Here is an 18,602-nt window from a genome sequence, read left to right on the forward strand (position 1 = left end):
TGAAGCAATTCAGAGGAAGCTGCTCACTGCCAGTGGTTTAACTCTGAAAACTGCTGTGGAAGTTGCCACATCTATGGAGCTTGCTGTGAGAGAAGCTTCGCAGATAGCGGCTGGAGCGAAGATCCACAAACAGGGCTGCAAAGGTGCAACGATGTCACCACTGTACACAGGTTGGACACTCAGTGGGGAAATGCTGGAGTAAATCGAATACATGCAAGAACTGTGGCAAGAAGGGCTAGAGATGAGCAGGTTAGGTGGGGGTTACAGGGAGAGGGTATAGGGTGGGGGAAGTGGGCCTGGGTGGGGCACTCTTTCAGAAGATCGGTGCCGATTCAATGGGCCGAATGACCTCCTTCTGCACTGTGGAGATCCTATGGACAATAGGAAACATCCTTTCAAGTCCCCTCAGGTTCTTACATGCCTCCATTCTACCTTCTGACTGTACCTTATCTCACCGTACCTGCAGACGCTTTGTTCAGCACAGTGCCTTTTATGTACATCCCAAGTGCTTCACAGAGGAATTATATAACAAATGTGACCCCAAGCCCCATTAGGAAGTATGAGAGCAGAAGACCAAAAGTTTGATCAAGGAATCAAAGACAGGGTTGCTTTATTGTATGTGCATGCGTGTCGAATAGAGGTGCAGTAACCACTGAACTGTTGAATTAAGACCTTAAAGCAAAGGTCGGTTTAAACAACAAACATAATTTGAAGATTATCCACTGTTTACTGCGGCACCTGTAATTAGTTGCTAAGTTCCGCAAAAGGGAGTGCCTGCGAGAACAGAACAGGCAAAAAGCTTCCTGCCTTCACAAGGTTGTGAACCTTATCTGATTTCTGTTTTATTATTCATTTATGGGATGTGGGCAAGGCTGGTTCGGCCAGCTTTTATTGCCTATCCATTGTTTCCGTTCAGAAGGTGGTGGTGAGTTGCCTTCTTGAACCGCTGCAGTCCCTGAGGTGTAGGTACACCCACAGTGTGCTGTTAGGGAGGGAATTATAGAATTTACAATGCAGAAGGAAGCCATTCGGCCCATCCAGTCTGCAGGATTTTGACCCAGCGACAGCGAAGGAACGGCAATATATTTCCAAGTTGGCGTGATGAATGACAGCAGGGTTCCAAGGTATCTGCTGCTCTTGTCCTTCTAGATGGTAGTGGACGTGGGTTCGGAGAGTGCTGCCTAAGGAACCTTGTGAGCTACTGCAGTGCATCTTGGAGATGGTACACATGGCTGCCACTGATCGTCGGTGGTGGAGGGTTTGAATGTTTGTAGAAGGGGGAGCAATCAAGCCGGCTGCTTTGTCCCAGAATCCCGACAGAATCATAGAACCCCTACAGTGCAGAAGGAGGCCATTTGGCCCATCGAGTCTGCATCAACCCTCTGAAAGAGCATCCTAATCCCGCCCTATCCCTGCAACCCCATTGAATTTGCACAATCCTGGACACGAAGGGGTAATTTAGCATAGCCAATCCACATAACCTGCACATCTTTGGACTGTGAGAGGAAACTCATGGAGTCTTGGATGGTGTTGAGCTTCTTAAGTGTTGTTGGAGCTGTACTCATAGAATCATAAAATTTACAGAACAGAAGGAGGCCATTCGGCCTATCGAGTCTGCACCGGCCCTTACAAAGAGCACCCTACTGAAGCCCACGTATCTACCCTATCCCCGTAACCCAATAACCCCCACTTAACATTTTTTGGATATTAAGGGCAATTTAGCATGGCCAATCCACCTAACCTGCAAGTCTTTGGACTGCGGGAGGAAACCGGAGCACCCGGAGGAAACCCACGCAGACACAGGGAGAACATGCAAACTCTGCATAGACAGTGACCCAGCGGGGAATCGAACCTGGGACTATGGAGCTGTGAAGCCACTGTGCTAACCACTATGCTACCGTACTGCTCATCCAGGCAAGTGGAGTGTATTCCATCTGACTCCTGACTTGTGCCTTGGAGATAGTGGACAGGTTTTTTTGGGGGGGGCCTCAGGAGGTCAGTTACTCACCGTAGGATTCCTAGCCTTTGGTAGCCACAGTATCAATATGGCTATATTGAAGAGCAGCCTGGGAAAGTGAGAGTAACTCAGTAAAAGAGTTCAATTTTGATCGATGGAAAATTAACTGGTTAAAACTTTTTGATCCTTTCAACTGAAATGCGCTTTCAAACAGCTGTGCGAGAGCCACCTTGGCTGGACTACAGTTGCACAGAAAAACAGGAAGAGGAGTGGCCTTTTAATTAGATTGTGGCTGATTGTAACTCCAGTGACAAACCTTGGTTCCAAAACCTGTCATGCTTTTACCTGACAAAAACTGATCAACCTCAATTAATTCCCAGACCCAACAACATTTTTTTGGGGTGTGGGGGGAGAAGAGTAAGTTCCAGAAAGTTCCACACTTTGTGTGAAGAAGAGCTTCCTTGTCCTCACACCTGAATGACCTAGCCCTCGTCTCTTTCATGTTGTGCCTCCTTGCTCTGGACTCCCACCAGAATAAATAGTTTTGTCCCATCAGCCCTATCAACTCCTTTGCTCATTAAACACCTTAATCACATCACCTCTTAAATCCTTCATCCTCCAGAGAATTCAAACTCAGTCTGTGCAAAACCAAAATGCTGTGGATACTAAAAATCTGTAAAAGATTTATTTCCTTTTGCTTTGCCTTTTTTTTTGCATTTCGACAGCAGCTATCTGAAGATTCCTGCTTCGGACACTGTGAGGTAGTCTTTGTTGTCTTGAGTCTCTCAACAACACGTCCTTATTAACAACTCATAACTCTATACATATAGACGGTGCAGGGCTGGAGCTGGCTCCATCCTCAGTCTTTATACATCACTGTCCATATCTGGACTGACCTTATCTCTGGATCATGTACCACATCACTGGGTTGGCCGTGCTATTCTCAGTCCCACGTTAACCCTGTATGTACCAGACCCTACTCCGGCATGGATGTCACCAGCTGTGCCAGTATTTATTGCCCATCTCTAATTGCCCTTGAGGGGGCAGTTAAGAGTTAACCACATTGCTGTGGGTCTGGAGTCACGTGTAGGCCAGACCGGGTAAGGACGGCAGATTTCCTTCCCAAAAGGATATCAGTGAACCAGATGGGTTGTTCCAACAATCGGCCAAGGTTTCACGGCCATCATTAGACTTTCAATTCCAGATGTTTTATTGAGTTTAAATTCCATCACCTGCCGTGGTGGGATTCGAACACGGATCAATATGATGGTCTACGGATTACTAGCCCAGCGACAATATCACTAATGCCACCGCCTCCCCCAGCCTCTAAGCCTGGTTGGTCTGGCTGGTTAGGCTGTGCATAGTTGTTGTTGATCGTTTCCTGTGCGGTGGATGAAAATGGTACTCATCTTCATGCTGATGCTTTTTATTCTTTTTCCCTTGGGAAGCTCAGGGGGGGCTGAGGAAAGACATTCCTGCGGCAAGAAGAAGTTTGAGTAGCACGCTCACTTCTGTTTTATGTCCCTTGTGGTTCTCTCACACCGACTGGAAGTTACTGTGAGTGCCCACCGTGCAGTGTGTCTACCAACTGAATCATCTTCATAGTTGGAGATGGACTGTTTATCCTTCTCTGGCACCACTTCCACCAGAGGTGCTCTGATAACCTTGTGCACGGTAGGTTGGTCTGACCATTGGGGGTTTTCCTGGCCCTGGAATGATGCTGGACAAACCTGCTCAGTAAAAAGAGATGAGATATTGCAGGTGCAATCAGGGTCTGAATGCTCTTTAGCGTTTGAGGACTCAGGACCATGCTGTTCCGGCTGGCTAACGACAGTGGTTTCCAGAACAACTGCTATCTGGAGATCCCGGGCTGGACAGCCATTCCTGCTCAGAAGAGAGAAAGTCTAATTCCGGACAGCATACATCAGCTCGAAGATCTCTTTATTGCCTAGCTCAGTTGTTCAAGGATCATGCCAGTGACCAGGAGTCAGACACCCCTGCTCACCCAGTCATAAAGTTTTACCGCACAGCAGGAGTCCCATGGGCCCATCGTGCCTATGCCAGCCATCAAGCACCCATCTATTCTAATTGCATTTTCCAGTATTTGGTCCATTTGTGTGCTACGCGGTTTCAAATGCTCGTCTAAATACTTCTTAAATGTTGTGAGGGTTCCCGCCTCTACCATCCATACAGGCAGTGAGTTCCAGATTCCAACCACCGTCTGGTTGAAAAAGGTTTTCCTCAAATCCCCTGCCCCTGACCTTAAATCCATTGAGGGGAAGAGTTTCTTCCTATCCATCCCATCTACGCCACTTACAATTTTCAACACCTCAGTCAGGTCTCCCCTTCATCCTGCTCTGCTCTAAAGAAAACAACCCCAGCCTAACCGGCCTCTCTTCATAGCTGAAACGCTCCAGCCCAGGCAACATCCAAGTGAATCTCCCCTGCACCCTTTTGAGTGCAATCACATCCCTCCCAAAGTGTGTCAACCAGAACTGCACACAGTACTCTAGCTGTGGCCTAACCAGTGTTTTATACAGCTCCAGCATAACCTCCCTGCTCTTATATTCTATGCCTTGGCTAATAAACGCACGTATCCCATAGGCCTTGTTAACTACCTTATCCACCTGTCCTGCTGCCTTCAGGGATCTTTGACATGCACGCCAAGGTTCCTTTGGTCCTCTGTACTTCCGAGCTTCCAACCGTCCATTGTGTATTCCCTTGCCTAGTTAGTCCTCCCATAATGCATCTTCTCACACTTTTCAGGGTTAAATTCCATTTGCCGCTGTACTACCCATCTGATCAGCCCATCTATATTGTCCGAAAGTGGAGTGTATGTTATTTTAATCCAACGGCCAAGGAACCATAGTTTCTCATCTGGCTCTACTAAACCTGGTATTGTGCAAAAGATAAGATTAATTAATGACATCAGAGTGAATAGATAGCAGTGATCACAATATGATTGAATTTTACATTCAGTTTGAGAAAGGAAAGGATGGTATTTTAAACTTAAATAAAGCAATTATTTGTTAAAATATATTTTTTTTAATTTAGAGTACCCAATTATTATTTTTTTCCAATTAAGGGGCAATTTAGTATGGCCAATCCACCTAACCTGCACATCTTTGGGTTGTTGTAGGGGTGTGACACACGCAAACACGGGGAAAATGTGCAAACTCCACACAGACAGTGACCCAGAGCCATGATCGAACCTGGGACCTCGGCGCCGTGAGGCAACAGGGCTAACCCACTGCGCCACCGTGCTGCCCCCCCCAGCGGAACTAACTAAAGTGAACTGGCAAATTAGTTTCCGGGATAGGTCAACAGAGATGCAGTAGGGATATTTCAGGATACACAGAGTAAATACAACCCACTGAGAAGGAAATATTCCAAAGGGAGGGCCCCCCATCTGTGGTTAACTAAAAAAAGGTTTACACGGCGCTGAGGTCCCAGGTTCGATCCCGGCTTTGGGTCACTGTTTGTGTGGAGTTTGCACATTCTCCCCGTGTTTGCGTGGGTTTCGCCCCCACAACCCAAATGATGTGCAGGGTAGGTGGATTGGCCGTGTTAAATTGCCCCTTGATTGGAAAAAAATTAATTGGGTACTCCAAATTAAAAAAAAATCTAAAAAAAGTTTAAAGTTGTATTAAACTTAAAGAAATTGCACATAATTCCACAAAGGTGTGTGACAGGTCAGAGGATTAGACAGAATATCTTTAAAAAACAGCAAAGAATGACTAAAAGATTCATAAGGACACAAAATTAGAATATGATAAAAAGCTGGCGCGAAATATAAAGATGGTTGGGTTTCCATAGATACTTTAAAAAGAAGAGATGTGTGTTGATCCTCTATAAAGTGAGTCTGGGGAATTGATAATGGAAAACAAGGAGGCGACAGATGAATTGAACAGATATTTTGTATCAGCCTTCATTTTAGACGATACAAATAACATCCCAGAATTAGCTGTAAATCAGGAAATGGAAGGGAGAGAGGAAATCGAGAAAATTGCATTCCTATCTACTTTGTCCACATTGTGATGAATGTAAGAAATTGGTATCTGTATTGTATTTTATATCTGTTGTAGGAATGTTTTTTAATGTTTGAGTTCAGGTGTATATCTCTATTGCAGTAATATTAAGTAATCTAGGTTCATATCATAGAATTTACAATGCAGAAGGAGGCAATTCGGCCCATCGAGTCTGCACCGGCTGTTGGAAAGAGCACCCTACCCAATCCCACACCTCCACTCTATCCCCGTAACCCAGTAATCCCTCCCAACCTTGTTGGACACTAAGGGCAATTTAGCATGGCCAATCCACCTAACCTGCATATCTTTGGACTGTGCGAGGAAACTGGAGCACCCAGAGGAAACCCACTCAGACACGGGGAGAAAATGCAAACACCGCACAGACAGTGACCCAAGCTGGGAATCGAACCTGGGACCCTGCAGCTGTAAATCAACTGTGCTAACCACCGTGCTACCGGCCCCTAGTTCATATTTCTAAAATCTGAACTGCAGATGGTGCAATCAAGATGTTGTAAAAGTAAGATCATCATTCATTCCAGACCATATATGTGTTTACAGAGAGAGGCTTAATGGGATATTGTTATGATTGCTGGAGATTATCTGGGGAGTAGATAATTTGAGACGTTGTGTTTAGACTTTAGTAAGCAGGTCAGTGGAGCTGAGTAGGATAAAGATTATGTAATTAATGGGAGGAGCCAGGTCTGTAGCAGGCAGATTGTATTTTTTTAGTTTTGTTGGGAGCTTTGAGCTAAGCAGCAGCTTTTGAAAAAGGTTGCCAGATTAAACAGTAGTCTGACACAATCATATGGTACCTGCAGGCTGTTTCCTGACAGGATATCTCTCTTTCTTCAAGCAGCATGTCCAAGAAATCTCTAGTCAAGAGACAGCAAAATCCCTGTGTTTGCTAACTTTATTTATAAGTGTTTTTTGACCTGTGAGGAGTTTTGCATGATTGGAGATAGAGAATGTATCAGTTAGAAGTTAAAGTGTTTCCTTTTAATTTTAAGAATTGTTTAACTGTCCATTGTAAGCTATTTTCTGTGATGTTAATGAAGAACAATTCCGTATTCATAATAATGTTTGTTTTGATATACTATATTTGTCATTGTCATTTGTCATTGGATTCACGCCTGGAGCAATGTGTCCTTTCCTGAAAGTTTTCAAATTGAAAAAAAGTGTTTGGTTGGAGTTCCTTTTTTAAAAAATATTTGTATTTGTTTTTTAACATTTTAACATTTCATATATGAAACAAAAGAAACCCCTGCTCCACTCTACCAACCAATACACATATGACGCGAAAAATAACCCCCCACCCCTGCCCCCTCCCAAACTCCCCCCTCCTCTTAGCGGCTGATGGTAACCAACTATTTAAAGTGATTTATAAATAGACCCCATCTCTTATGGAACCGCTCAATCATCCCCATTAAGGTGAACTGAACCTTCTCAAGATACAGAAACTCCATTAGGTCCGCCAGCCATACTGAGGCACAGGGCGGAGAAGCCGACCTCCACCCCAGCAGGACCCACCTGCGATCCATGAGCGACGCAAAGGCCTCCCCACCCCCATCTGTAGCTCTGGCAGGTCCAACACCCCAAATATGGGCTCCAAGTCCAAGTGCGGGATCGCCGACACGGGCTGAGGAATGAACCCCAAAACCTCTCCAACTTCAGACAGGACCAGAACATATGTACATTGTTGGCCAGGCCTCTCATACACCATTCGCAAGTGTCCTCCTCCCCCTCAAACAACAGGCTCACCCTTGACCTCATCAGCTGCAGCTTTAATTGTATTAACCCCAGTCTCGCACACAAGGTTGAGGCGTGTTTGGGATTCTTGTCTGGTATTCTAACAAGTGTTGGGGTCTGGTCTGGGAACTTAACAATACTGCTCATCATTTTGAGCACCTCTGTCAAATTTCCCTCAACCGTATCTTCTCCAAGGAGAACAGTCAGCAAACTCTACAGATTTTCTACGTAATTCAAGTTTCTCATTCCAGGAATGCCTACCCTGAAGAAGTACTGCTCTTCTCTCTGACAGGATTTCCGTAAGTCCCTCCCCCACTATCCAACTTCACGGCTTTCCATTTCTGACTTAGTGTTGGACAAGGTATGTACTAAGACTTGCTTCTGCAGCCAGATTTTCTTCCTCAATGACTGTCTTCGTCTCCGACTTACCCCACGGGGATTTCAACTTAAATTCCACCCTGCAAGTAACCTCCAGGATTACAGGTACCTCCAGGATATACAACATTCTTCCAACCGCTGCTCCCGCCACATCCTGAAAGCCACACTCAGTGCCATGCGGCGCCACATGAAGACACTCGACATCTCTCGCCAGCAGCACCATCTTACTCTCTCTCAAAGCTGTCCCTGTCCCCAGTTTAATTTCATCCTTCGCATCATTCGACGCCTTAACAAGAATCTTTTCCTGTTTCTTACAGGTATTAAGGAATGCAAGCTTCAACAACTCATCAACACCACAGCCCATCCCAGGCCCTCCACCAGTCCCAATTCCTCGTACCCCATTTCTCCCAATATCAACACCACTGCCCAGCTCAGGCCCTCCACCAGTCCCAATCCCTCGTACCCCATTTCTTCCAGTATCAACAGCACCGCTCATCCCAGACCCTCCACCAGTCCCAATCCCTCGTACCCCATTTCTCCCAGTATCAACAGCACCGCTCATCCCAGACCCTCCACCAGTCCCAATCCCTCGTAACCCATTTCTCCCAGTATCAACAGCACCGCTCATCCCAGACCCTCCACCAGTCCCAATCCCTCGTAACCCATTTCTTCCAGTATCAACAGCACCGCTCATCCCAGACCCTCCACCAGTCTCAGTCCCTCGTAACCCATTTCTCCCAGTATCAACACCACTGCCCATCCCAGGCCCTCCACCAGTCCCAATCCCTCGTAACCCATTTTTCCCAGCCTCAGCCCTTGTCGCGTGTTCACCATACCCTCCAACCTTCCCCTCTCTGAGGCTGAGCGTTCTGTTCTCAGCAAAGGACTCAGCTTTGTACCCTTACGTCCCCATCTCAATGAATTCCGGGCTCGACATGATGTTGAAGTCTTCTTTCGCCGCCTTCGTCTCCGAGCCCACTTCTTTGGGCAAGAATCCTCCCCCATTTCCACTGATCCTTTCATGTGCCTCCAACATTCTGCCTCCAAGTGGACCCCCCACGCCGGACAATTACCTGCCCTTGATCTTTTCATTGAGAACTGTCGACGGGACATTGGCCGTCTTAATTTTTCTGCCCCTCTCACCCATTCCAACCTCTCTCCTTCCGAACTTTCTGCTCTTCACTCCGTCAGGTCTAACCCCGACTTTGTCATCAAACCTGCCGACAAAGGGGGTGCTGTTGTTGTCTGGCGCACTGACCTCTACCTCGCAGAGGCTAAGCGCTAACTCTCCGATACTTCCTCTTACCTCCCCATGGACCACTGAATATCAAACCATTATCTCCAACACCGTTAGCGACCTCATTTCCTCTGGATGCCTTCCCCATACGGCTTCCAACCTCATAGTTTCCCAACCCCGGACAGCCCGCTTTTACCTATTTCCCAAAATCCACAAAAAGGACTGTCCCGGCAGACCCATTGTGTCAGCATGCTCATGCCCCACCAAACTTATTTCCTCTTATCTCGGCTCCATCCTCACTCCTCTGGTCCATTCCCTCCCCACCTACATCCGCGATTCCTCTGGTGCATATTGACAGCTTCCAGTTCGCGGGCCCTAACCGCATTCTATTCACCATGGATGTGCAATCCCGCTACACCTCCATCCCACACCAGGATGGCCTGAGAGCTCTTTGCTTCTTTCTCGAAAAGAGGCCCGGACAATTCCCATCCACCACCACTCTCCTCCGCCTGGCTGAACTTGTTCTATCTCTCAACAACTTCTCCTTTAACTCATCTCACTTTCTCCAAATCAAAGGTGTAGCAATGGGTACCTTCATGGGTCCTAGCTATGCTTGACATTTTATGAGGTATGTGGAACATTCCTTGTTCCAGGCCTATCCGGGCCCCCTCCTACAACTCCTTTACCGATACATTGATGACTATTTTGGTGCCGCGTCATGCTCTCACCCAGACCTGGAAAAATTCATCAACTTTGCTTCCAGTTTCCACCCCTCCATCACTTTCACCTGGTTGGTGGCCTAGTGGTTAGCACAACTGCCTCACGGCGCTGAGGTCCCAGGTTCGATCCCGGCTCTGGGTCACTGTCCGTGTGGAGTTTGCACATTCTCCCCGTGTCTGCGTGGGTTTCGCCCCCACAACCCAAAAATGTGCAGATTAGGTGGATTGGCCACACTAAAATTGCCCCTTAATTGGAAAAAATAATTGGGTAATCTAAATTTATTTTAAAAAATTTAAAAAAACTTTCACCTGGTCCATCTCATACACTTCCCTTCCCTTCCTTGAATTTTCTGTCTCCATTTTCGGCAATAGACTATCCACTAATATCCACTACAAAGCTCACTGACTCCCACAGCTATCTGGACTACAGCTCTTTGCACCCTACACCCTGTAAGGACTCCATCTCTTTCTCTCAGCTCCTTCGCCTCCGTCGCATTTGTTCTGATGATGCAACTTTCCAAAATGGTGCTTCGAAAATGTGTTCCTTCTTCCTCAACCGTGATTTCCCACCGACAGTTGTGGACAGGGCCCTCAACAATGTGCGGTCCATCTCCCGTGCCACTACCCTTTCCCCCTCCACTCCCTCCCAGAACAAGGATAGAGGCCCCTCGTTCTCACATTTCACCCCACCAGGCTCCGTATGCAAAGCATAATCCTCCACCATTTTCGCCAACTCCAGCGTGATGCCACCACCAAACACATCTTCCCTTCACTCCCTCTGTCAGCATTCCGCAGAGGCCGTTCCCTCCGAGACAATCTAGTCCACTCCACCAGCATACCTAGTACCTCTCCCATCACCCATTGCACCTTCCCTTGCAATCGCAGAAGGTGTAACACCTGCCCCTTTACCTCTTCCATGCTTAACATCCCAGGCCCAAAACACTCATTCCAGGTTAAGCAGAGTTTCACTTGCATCTCTTCCAATTTGATCTACTGCATTCTCTGCTCCCAATGTGGTCTCCTCTATATCGGAGAGAACAAATACAGACTGGGTGATCGCTTTGCTGAGCATCTTCGGTCTGTGCGCATTCAGGACCCTGACCTTGCTTGCCATTTTAACAAAAGACCCTGCTCCCAAGCCCACATGTCTGTTCTTGGCCTGCTGCAATGCTCCAGTGAAGCTCAACGCAAACTTGAGGAACAACATCTCATCTACTGGTTAGGCACACTACAGCCTTCCAGCCTGAACATCGAATTTAACAACTTCAGATGATCAGCTCTACCTTACCTCGACCCATTTGTTTTCATCCCATTTCATTTTTTTTTAATAAACAATTTTATTGAGGTAGTTTTTGGCTTTATAAACAGTTACAGACATCATCAGAAAGAAAGCAAAAAAGGCAAAAGTGTGCAAACATCCATGTACTTTCAATACTTCCATCGTAACATATTGCACAAGCCCGCTCCCCTCCCACCGGTACTACCCACCATATTTTCCCTCCTACTCTACTCTACCCCCCCCCCCTCCCCCCCCCCCCCACCCCCCTGCTGACGCTCACTCTCCCGCAAAGAAGTCAATAAATGGTTGCCACCTCCGGGTGAACCCCTGCACAGATCCCCTCAAGGCAAACTTAATTTTTTCCATCCCCAGGAAACTCGACATGTCCGCAAGCCACCACTCAGTCTTAGGGGGCTTTGAGTCCCTCCACGCCAATAATATTCGTCGCCGGGCTATCAGGGAAGCAAAGGCCAACACATCGGCCTCTTTCTCCCCCTGGACGCCCGGGTCTTTCGAAACCCCAAAATTTGCCACCCCTGGACTCATCACCACCCTTGTTTTTAGCACCCGGGACATGACCCCCGCAAATCCCTCCCAATACCCCCTCAGCTCAGGGCATGCCCAAAACATGTGAACATGGTTCGCTGGTCCTCCCGCGCACCTAGCGCATTTGTCCTCTATCCCGAAAAATGTGCTCATCCGAGCCACCGTCATATGGGCCCGGTGAACATCCCATTTCATTTTAACTGCCTTTTACCATTTCTTTCTTTCTTAATATATATTAATTCCACCCCCCCTCCCCCAATCTTATCCACCTTTCCTTCACCTTTCTCCTCTTTGCTTCCCCCTTCCCCTCCCCCCACATCTACAGTTCATCCTCTGATGTTAGTTTCCCTGCTGTTGACCTTTCACATCTTTTGTTTTCTCTGGGGACTGCCCTTGGTTTCTGTGGCCATTAGCACCTGGTTTCCCTGGGTTTCTGTGGCCACCATCTGGGGCTGGTTTAGCTCACTGGGCTAAATCGCTGGCTTAGCTCACTGGGCTAAATTGCTGGCTTTTAAAGCAGACCAAGCAGGCCAGCAGCACGGTTCGATTCCCGTACCAGCCTCCCCGGACAGGCGCCGGAATGTGGCGACTAGGGGCTTTTCACAGTAACTTCATTGAAGCCTACTCGTGACAATAAGCGATTTTAATTTTTCATTTTCATTAGCACCAGGTTTCCCTGGGTTTCTGTGGCTATGACTCTTCTTTCATTCTCACTCCACAGTATAATAAATATTTCCCACTTTCACTGTCTGTTAGCTTTGACAAATTGTCATCGGACTCAAAATGTTAGATCTTTTCTCTCCCTACAGGTGCTGCCAGACCTGTTGAGATTTTCCAGCATTTTCTCTTTTGTTCCTCATCCCTGGAAACATTCTCGTTAATCATTTCTGCACCCTCTCGAAGACTTTGACATCCTTCCCAAGGTGTGATGCCCAGGATTGGTTACAATAATTCTATTGTGGCTGACCAGGGCTTTATCCAAGTTTAACGTAACTTCCTTGCTTTTGAATTCTATCTCCCTATTGATAAAGCTCTGGATGTTGTATGCTTGATTCAACCTGTTCTGCCACCTTCAATGAATTATGAACATATACACCTATGTGATAAACCCAATGATATCATTTCTGGATGTACTCATAGGTCAGGTTATAATTGGGAAAAATTGAGAAAATACAGAGGCAGGGAAAGGGAGGAGGGTGGAAAAGAAGAAAAGGTAAGGTCGGTAATGATGTAGTGTATGGGTAGCTGAATTATTCGAGTAGGTTATGGAAAGTGAATGATATATGAGTTTAGCTAATTTTAGGCCTGCGAATGGTGGTTTGATGGTATTGTCAATATGTAGCCAGGTAATTTAATGATAATGTTATGGGTTAGGAGGAGAAAGGGAGGGGGAGCGGGTATGATCAGGACATATGGATACAGTATTGTATCCGGCACATATTCAGATGACAATTATAACCACAGATTTCTAAACAAGGACCTTTGGGGTTGTGAAAAGTATAAAGTCACCACAGCCCCAGATGATCATCGGCTGGTTTCTCCTTTGAGGGTGAGAGCTGACTGGTGGTGCTTTAACCTGAGGATCAGGCCAGAGGACGGATGGGAAGGCTTTGGAGGCTGTTCAGAGGAGGTTCACCAGATTGATTCCGGGAATGAAGGGGTTAACGCGTGAGGAGAGATTACATTTTGGGTTTATACTCGAAGTTTAGAAGGATGAGAGGGGATCTGATCAAGGTTTATAAAATACGAAAAAGGATATGAGTTCACATAGGTTGAAAGATTTAAAACTGAGATGAGGAGGCACTACTTCTCGTAGAGGGAGGTGAATTTCTGCAACTCACTGTCCCATTGTGCGGTGGAGTCCAAATCATTCAGTGGTTTCAAGAGGCAGATCGATATATTTTTGATAAAAAATGGGGAACAGATAGTGAGGTGGCTTTGAGACCAGGAGGAGATTCACTAAGATCTGATTGAATGGTGAAGGAGGTTTGAAGAGCTGAATTGCCTACTTCTGCTCCTAATTCCTACGTTCAGAAGGTGGGGACTACATGAATAAGCTGAGCTGGTGTGGGAATTGAACTGGCACTGTGGGCTTTGTTCTGCATTGCATAACAGCCATCCAGCCAACTGAGGTAAACCAGTCCCCTCGTGAAGTGTCTGGCCACCACCTCTTCACTGACTGATATACCGCATTGTAGAAAAGATTCAACTAAATGTACCCAAGGACAAGGAACTTCAGTTGTGAAAGATGGATTGCTGAAGCGAGCACAATTTTCCTTGATGAGAAAAGGGGAGGGGCGGTGGATGTGGCGGCATGGTGACGCAGTCGGTCAGCGCTGCTGCTTTACTGCGTGAGGAACTCGGAGTCAATTCCGGCCTCGGGTGACTGTCTGCGTGGAGTCTGCACGTTGACCCTCTGTCTGTGTGGGTCTCCTCCGGGTGCTCCAGTTTCCTCCCGCAGTCCAAAGATGTGGGGGTCAGGTGCATTGGCATTGGCCACGCTCAAACTGCCCCTTAGCATCACAACATTGTGGGGATGGGGCAGGAGAGGTGGACGCTCTTTTGGAGGGCCGGTGCAGACTCAACGGGCTGAATGGCCTCCTGCTACACGGTAGGAATGGTCTGGTCCTGTAGTCCTGAGGAGCTTTCAGAGAGATGCTCAAAATGAGGAAGGGGCCGAATGGAGGGAGGAGGCCCCGCCTCCCGCTATGATCAGAAGCCCCGCCCACTCGGCGAGGGGGGGCGAGGCCCCGCCCCTCGCCAGGATCCGAAGCCCCGCCCACATCGCGATGGGCGGAAGCTCCGCCCCCTCCCCGGGCTCTCGCGAGAGTTGGCCGGCGGCTCCCTCGCGCTCCCTTCCTCGGCGGGTCGGCCATTTTGCAGCAGCTCCGGTTCGGTCGCGGCCTCGCTTGCACGCTCTCTCCCTTCACACACTCTCTCTCTGCAGCGGGACATGTCCGAGTACTCAGCAGTGGCGCCGCCTAACGCGTTAAGCGGCAGCGGCGGTGGCGGCGGCGCCGGCGGTGGAGCGGGAGGAGGCGGAGCAGGCGGTGGAGGAGGAGGCGGCGGCGGCGGTGGTGGTGGTGCCGGCGGCGGCGGCTTTAAGAACGACGCGTTCGCCGACGCCCTTCAGCGGGCCAGGCAGGTGGGTCAAACCGCCTGGGATAAAATGGAGGCCGGGGGCGGGGGAAGCGAGGAAGTAAGGTCCGAGCCGCCGCCATTTACCTCAACTCGGCTTCGGGGGAGGCGGCAGGAGCGGGAGTAGGCCGCGTTTCCCCGGGGGGGGAGGGGGGATTGATGCGGCGGGAGGGGGATTGATGGCCCGGGGGGTGGGGGACGGCCTCGGAGGGGAGGGGAGGGAGAGAGAGAAAAAGAGAGAGAAAGGGCCTCCACGGGGTGAGGGAGAGCGAAAGGGCCGCCGCGTGGGGGGGAGGGCCTCCGCGGGGTTTGGGGGGGAGGGGGAAGGGCCTCCGCAGGGTTTGGGGGGGGGGGGGGAGAAAGGGCCTCCGCATGGTTTTGGGGGGGGGGAGAAAGGGCCTCCGCAGGGTTGGGGGGGGGGAGAAAGGGCCTCCGCAGGGTTTGGGGGGGGGGGGGAAGAAAGGGCCTCCGCAGGGTTGGGGGGGGGGGGGGGAGAAAGGGCCCTCCGCAGGGTTTGGGGGGGGGGGGAGAAAGGGCCTCCGCAGGGTGGGGGAGGGGGAAGGGCCTCCGCAGGGAATGGGGGGGATGAGAGAAAGAGCGTCCGCGGGGTTTGGGGGGGTGGGGGTGGAAGAAGAGACTCCGCGGGGTTTTTTTTTGGGGGGGGGGAAGGAAAGGGCCCACGCGGGGGGGGGGGGAGGAGGAGGCGGAGGGAATGGGTCGCAGCGCCTGAACAATAGAGAGCCAGCTGGGCCTCCCGCTCGGCGTCAGGCCGCGGTTACCCATTCATTCCGCAGCCCGGCGGGGTGGCACTCGGCACCGCAACAGCAGCAGTTTCTTTGTTAACTGGAGGTTGGGACATTCCTCCCCCCACCCCATACATTTTCTTTGCTGCTATTTCTGATCTGGTTGGCCGGTTTAATGTGGGGTTTGCAGGAGAAACGCACATGTTCTCCCCTTCCCTCAGCACCTTTGTTAAACTTCCCTGCCCGCCTGCCTTTCTCTGGCTTCAACACCAGGCAACCTGGCGGGCGGATGGAGAGATTACGCACACCACTCCAGTTGTGAAAGTGGGCGGCACGGTAGCCTGGTGGTTAACCCTGTTGCTTCAGCACCAGTACCGAGTCTGCACGTTCTCCCCATGCGTTTCCTCCCACTAGTCCCGAAAGATGTGCTTGTTGGGTGAATTGAACATTCGGAATTCTCCCTCTGTGTACCCGAACAGGCGCCGGAATGTGGCGACTGGGTGGCTTTTCACAATAACTACATTGCATTGTAAATGTAAGCCTACTTGTGGCATTTATAAAGATTATTATATCATAAAAAGTGAAGTTGTGACTGGCGCCACAGTGGACCCAGGGTTGCAGAGTGTGGTCCCTGAAGCCGCCCACTAATTAAAAATTTTTTTTTAGAGTCCCCAATTATTATTATTTCCAATTAAGGGGCAATTTAATGTGGCCAGTCCACCTATCCTGCACATCTTTTTTGGGTTGAGGGGGCGAACGCACGCAGACACGGGGAGAATGTGCAAACTCCGCACGGGCAGTGACCCGGGGCTGGGATTCTAACCCGGGTCCTCAGTGCCGTAGGCCGCAATGCTTGCCACCGTGCTGCCCCTGCCGCCCACTAATTTTGGCAGTCACATTTTCGACAAAGAAACATTTCCGTGGCGTGTTGATTGTAAAGAGACACAAATGATCAGTGTATTGGATGTTTGCAATGCTTAAAATAATGGAAAGGATGAACATTTTAAGTTTATGGATATCTGGAATTCACTTACCCCAAAAGGGCACATTTGCTTTGTCGGTTGAACACAGAGGGCTGTTGACGACTCGACAGGCTGAATGGCCGCCCATGCACTATAGGGATTCTGTGATCAGATTTTTTTATGAAGGTGGGTAAATGGACATGAAGTACAGATCTGCCATCAAATGCTTACAAACCTACACAATTAGGAGTAGGAATAAGCCTTTGGAGTGCCGAGATTACTCTGGTCTTTGATAAGATACTGGTTGATCAGATTGTGACTTCAGCTCCACTTTACTATCTACCCCCTATAATCTTGGAACCTAGTGTCAATCAAAATTCTTGTCTTAACTTGGCCTTCAGTCACTCTGCCTCCACTGATTTGGGGTAGCAAATTCCACAGACTGATCGATCCTCTGAGAGAGTACTCAGTTTTTATGCCCCCTAGTCCCCGTGTCTCTCTTGAGAGCATCCTCTCAAGATCCACCCTGTCAAGTCCATTCAGGATCTCCTATATTTCAATAGGATCACCGCTTGTTCTTCTAAATTCTCGTAAATAAAGGCTCACCCTTTCCTCATAAGATATGCCTTCATCCTTGGAATCAGCCAAGTATAGAAACAAAGAAAATAGGTGCAGGAGTAGACCATTTGGCCTTTCAAGCCTGTACTGCGATTCAATATGCCCACTCACGCTTTCTCTCCATATCCCTTGATCCCTCTAGCTGCAAGAGCCACATCCAGTTTCCTCTTGAATATATCCAACGAACTGGCCCCAACAGCTTCCTGTAGTAGAAAATTCCAAAGTTTGCAATTCTCTGGGAGAAGTTCTTCCTCATCTCAGTCCTGAGTGGCTTAGCCTTTCTTTTCAAGCTGTGGCCCTGAGTTCTGGACGTCCCCAACATCGGGATCTTTCTTCTCATCTAGCCTGTCCAGCCCCATCAGGATTTATGTTTCTATGAGATCCCCTCATTATTCTAAACTCCACTGAGTACAAGCCCCCAGTCGATCCAGACTTTTTTCCTATGTTAGTCCTGTCATCCCAGGATAAAAGAAAATTACTCCGGATGCTGGAATCTAAAATGAAAGAGAAAATGCTGGAAAATCTCAGCAGGTCTGGAAGGCAGCATCTGCAGGGAGAGAAAAGAGCTAACGTTTCGAGTCCGATGATTTTGTCAAAGCTGACGGCCCACTCGACGTGTGATACAGCAGAAATAGAAAAGTATTTTTTAAAACAAAACAATGTTTAATCTATGAACTCAAGTCAACCTTTTTAAAACATTCATTGAACATCTTAGCAACCATTAATTAAAATACAACCCCCAAAGAATACAACACTAAGTAATCCTTTAAGCTTTCCTTTTAACATCCATAAGACTTAAGACACCTTTTACCAGAAACATTAGGTTTACATTCACCACTGAGAACATTATAATTCTGAATTCACTAAATGATCAAGAGATGGTCTTTTGATGGCAGAGAGAACAGCAGTCCACCTGCTTGGTCTGGCTTCAGCTCCAACGCTGAAAATGAAACTAAAACACCCTGTAGCAAATAGTCTAAAACAAAAGTAAAAAGCTGACAGGCAGCCCATCTCCAGCCACACTCTGACATCACTGCAGTAATATGAGCATTTCTCAAAGCGACATTCTCATGACACCTCCCCCAAGAAAAAAAATAAACTATCAACTTCAAGCTGGTTTCATTTTTCACTATCCTTTAAAAATGCACACAGTAAATATACTTTTTTGTTTTAAAAAAAAAACAACACACGCAAACAGGTACAATAATATACTGCATTTTTGTTCTTCCTCCAACTGAAATAAGTCTCGAT

At 48.3% G+C, this 18,602-nt stretch overlaps 1 protein-coding gene across 4 annotated transcripts in view; it reads left to right on the forward strand.

Moving 5' to 3' along the window:
* Positions 1-14,727: 14,727 nt before the first annotated feature.
* The window catches only part of fubp1 (far upstream element (FUSE) binding protein 1), a 37,820-nt gene continuing 33,945 nt past the window's right edge, over positions 14,728-18,602 (forward strand). For all 4 annotated transcript variants that reach the window (XM_038793736.1, XM_038793737.1, XM_038793738.1 and 1 more), the window contains exon 1: positions 14,728-15,035. In XM_038793736.1, the coding sequence (XP_038649664.1) occupies positions 14,844-15,035 (192 nt within the window). In that variant the 5' untranslated portion in view covers positions 14,728-14,843. The remainder of the gene's footprint in view (positions 15,036-18,602) is intronic.

The sequence above is a fragment of the Scyliorhinus canicula genome, chromosome 4 (assembly GCF_902713615.1).
Source record: "Scyliorhinus canicula chromosome 4, sScyCan1.1, whole genome shotgun sequence".
Taxonomy (NCBI): domain Eukaryota; kingdom Metazoa; phylum Chordata; class Chondrichthyes; order Carcharhiniformes; family Scyliorhinidae; genus Scyliorhinus; species Scyliorhinus canicula.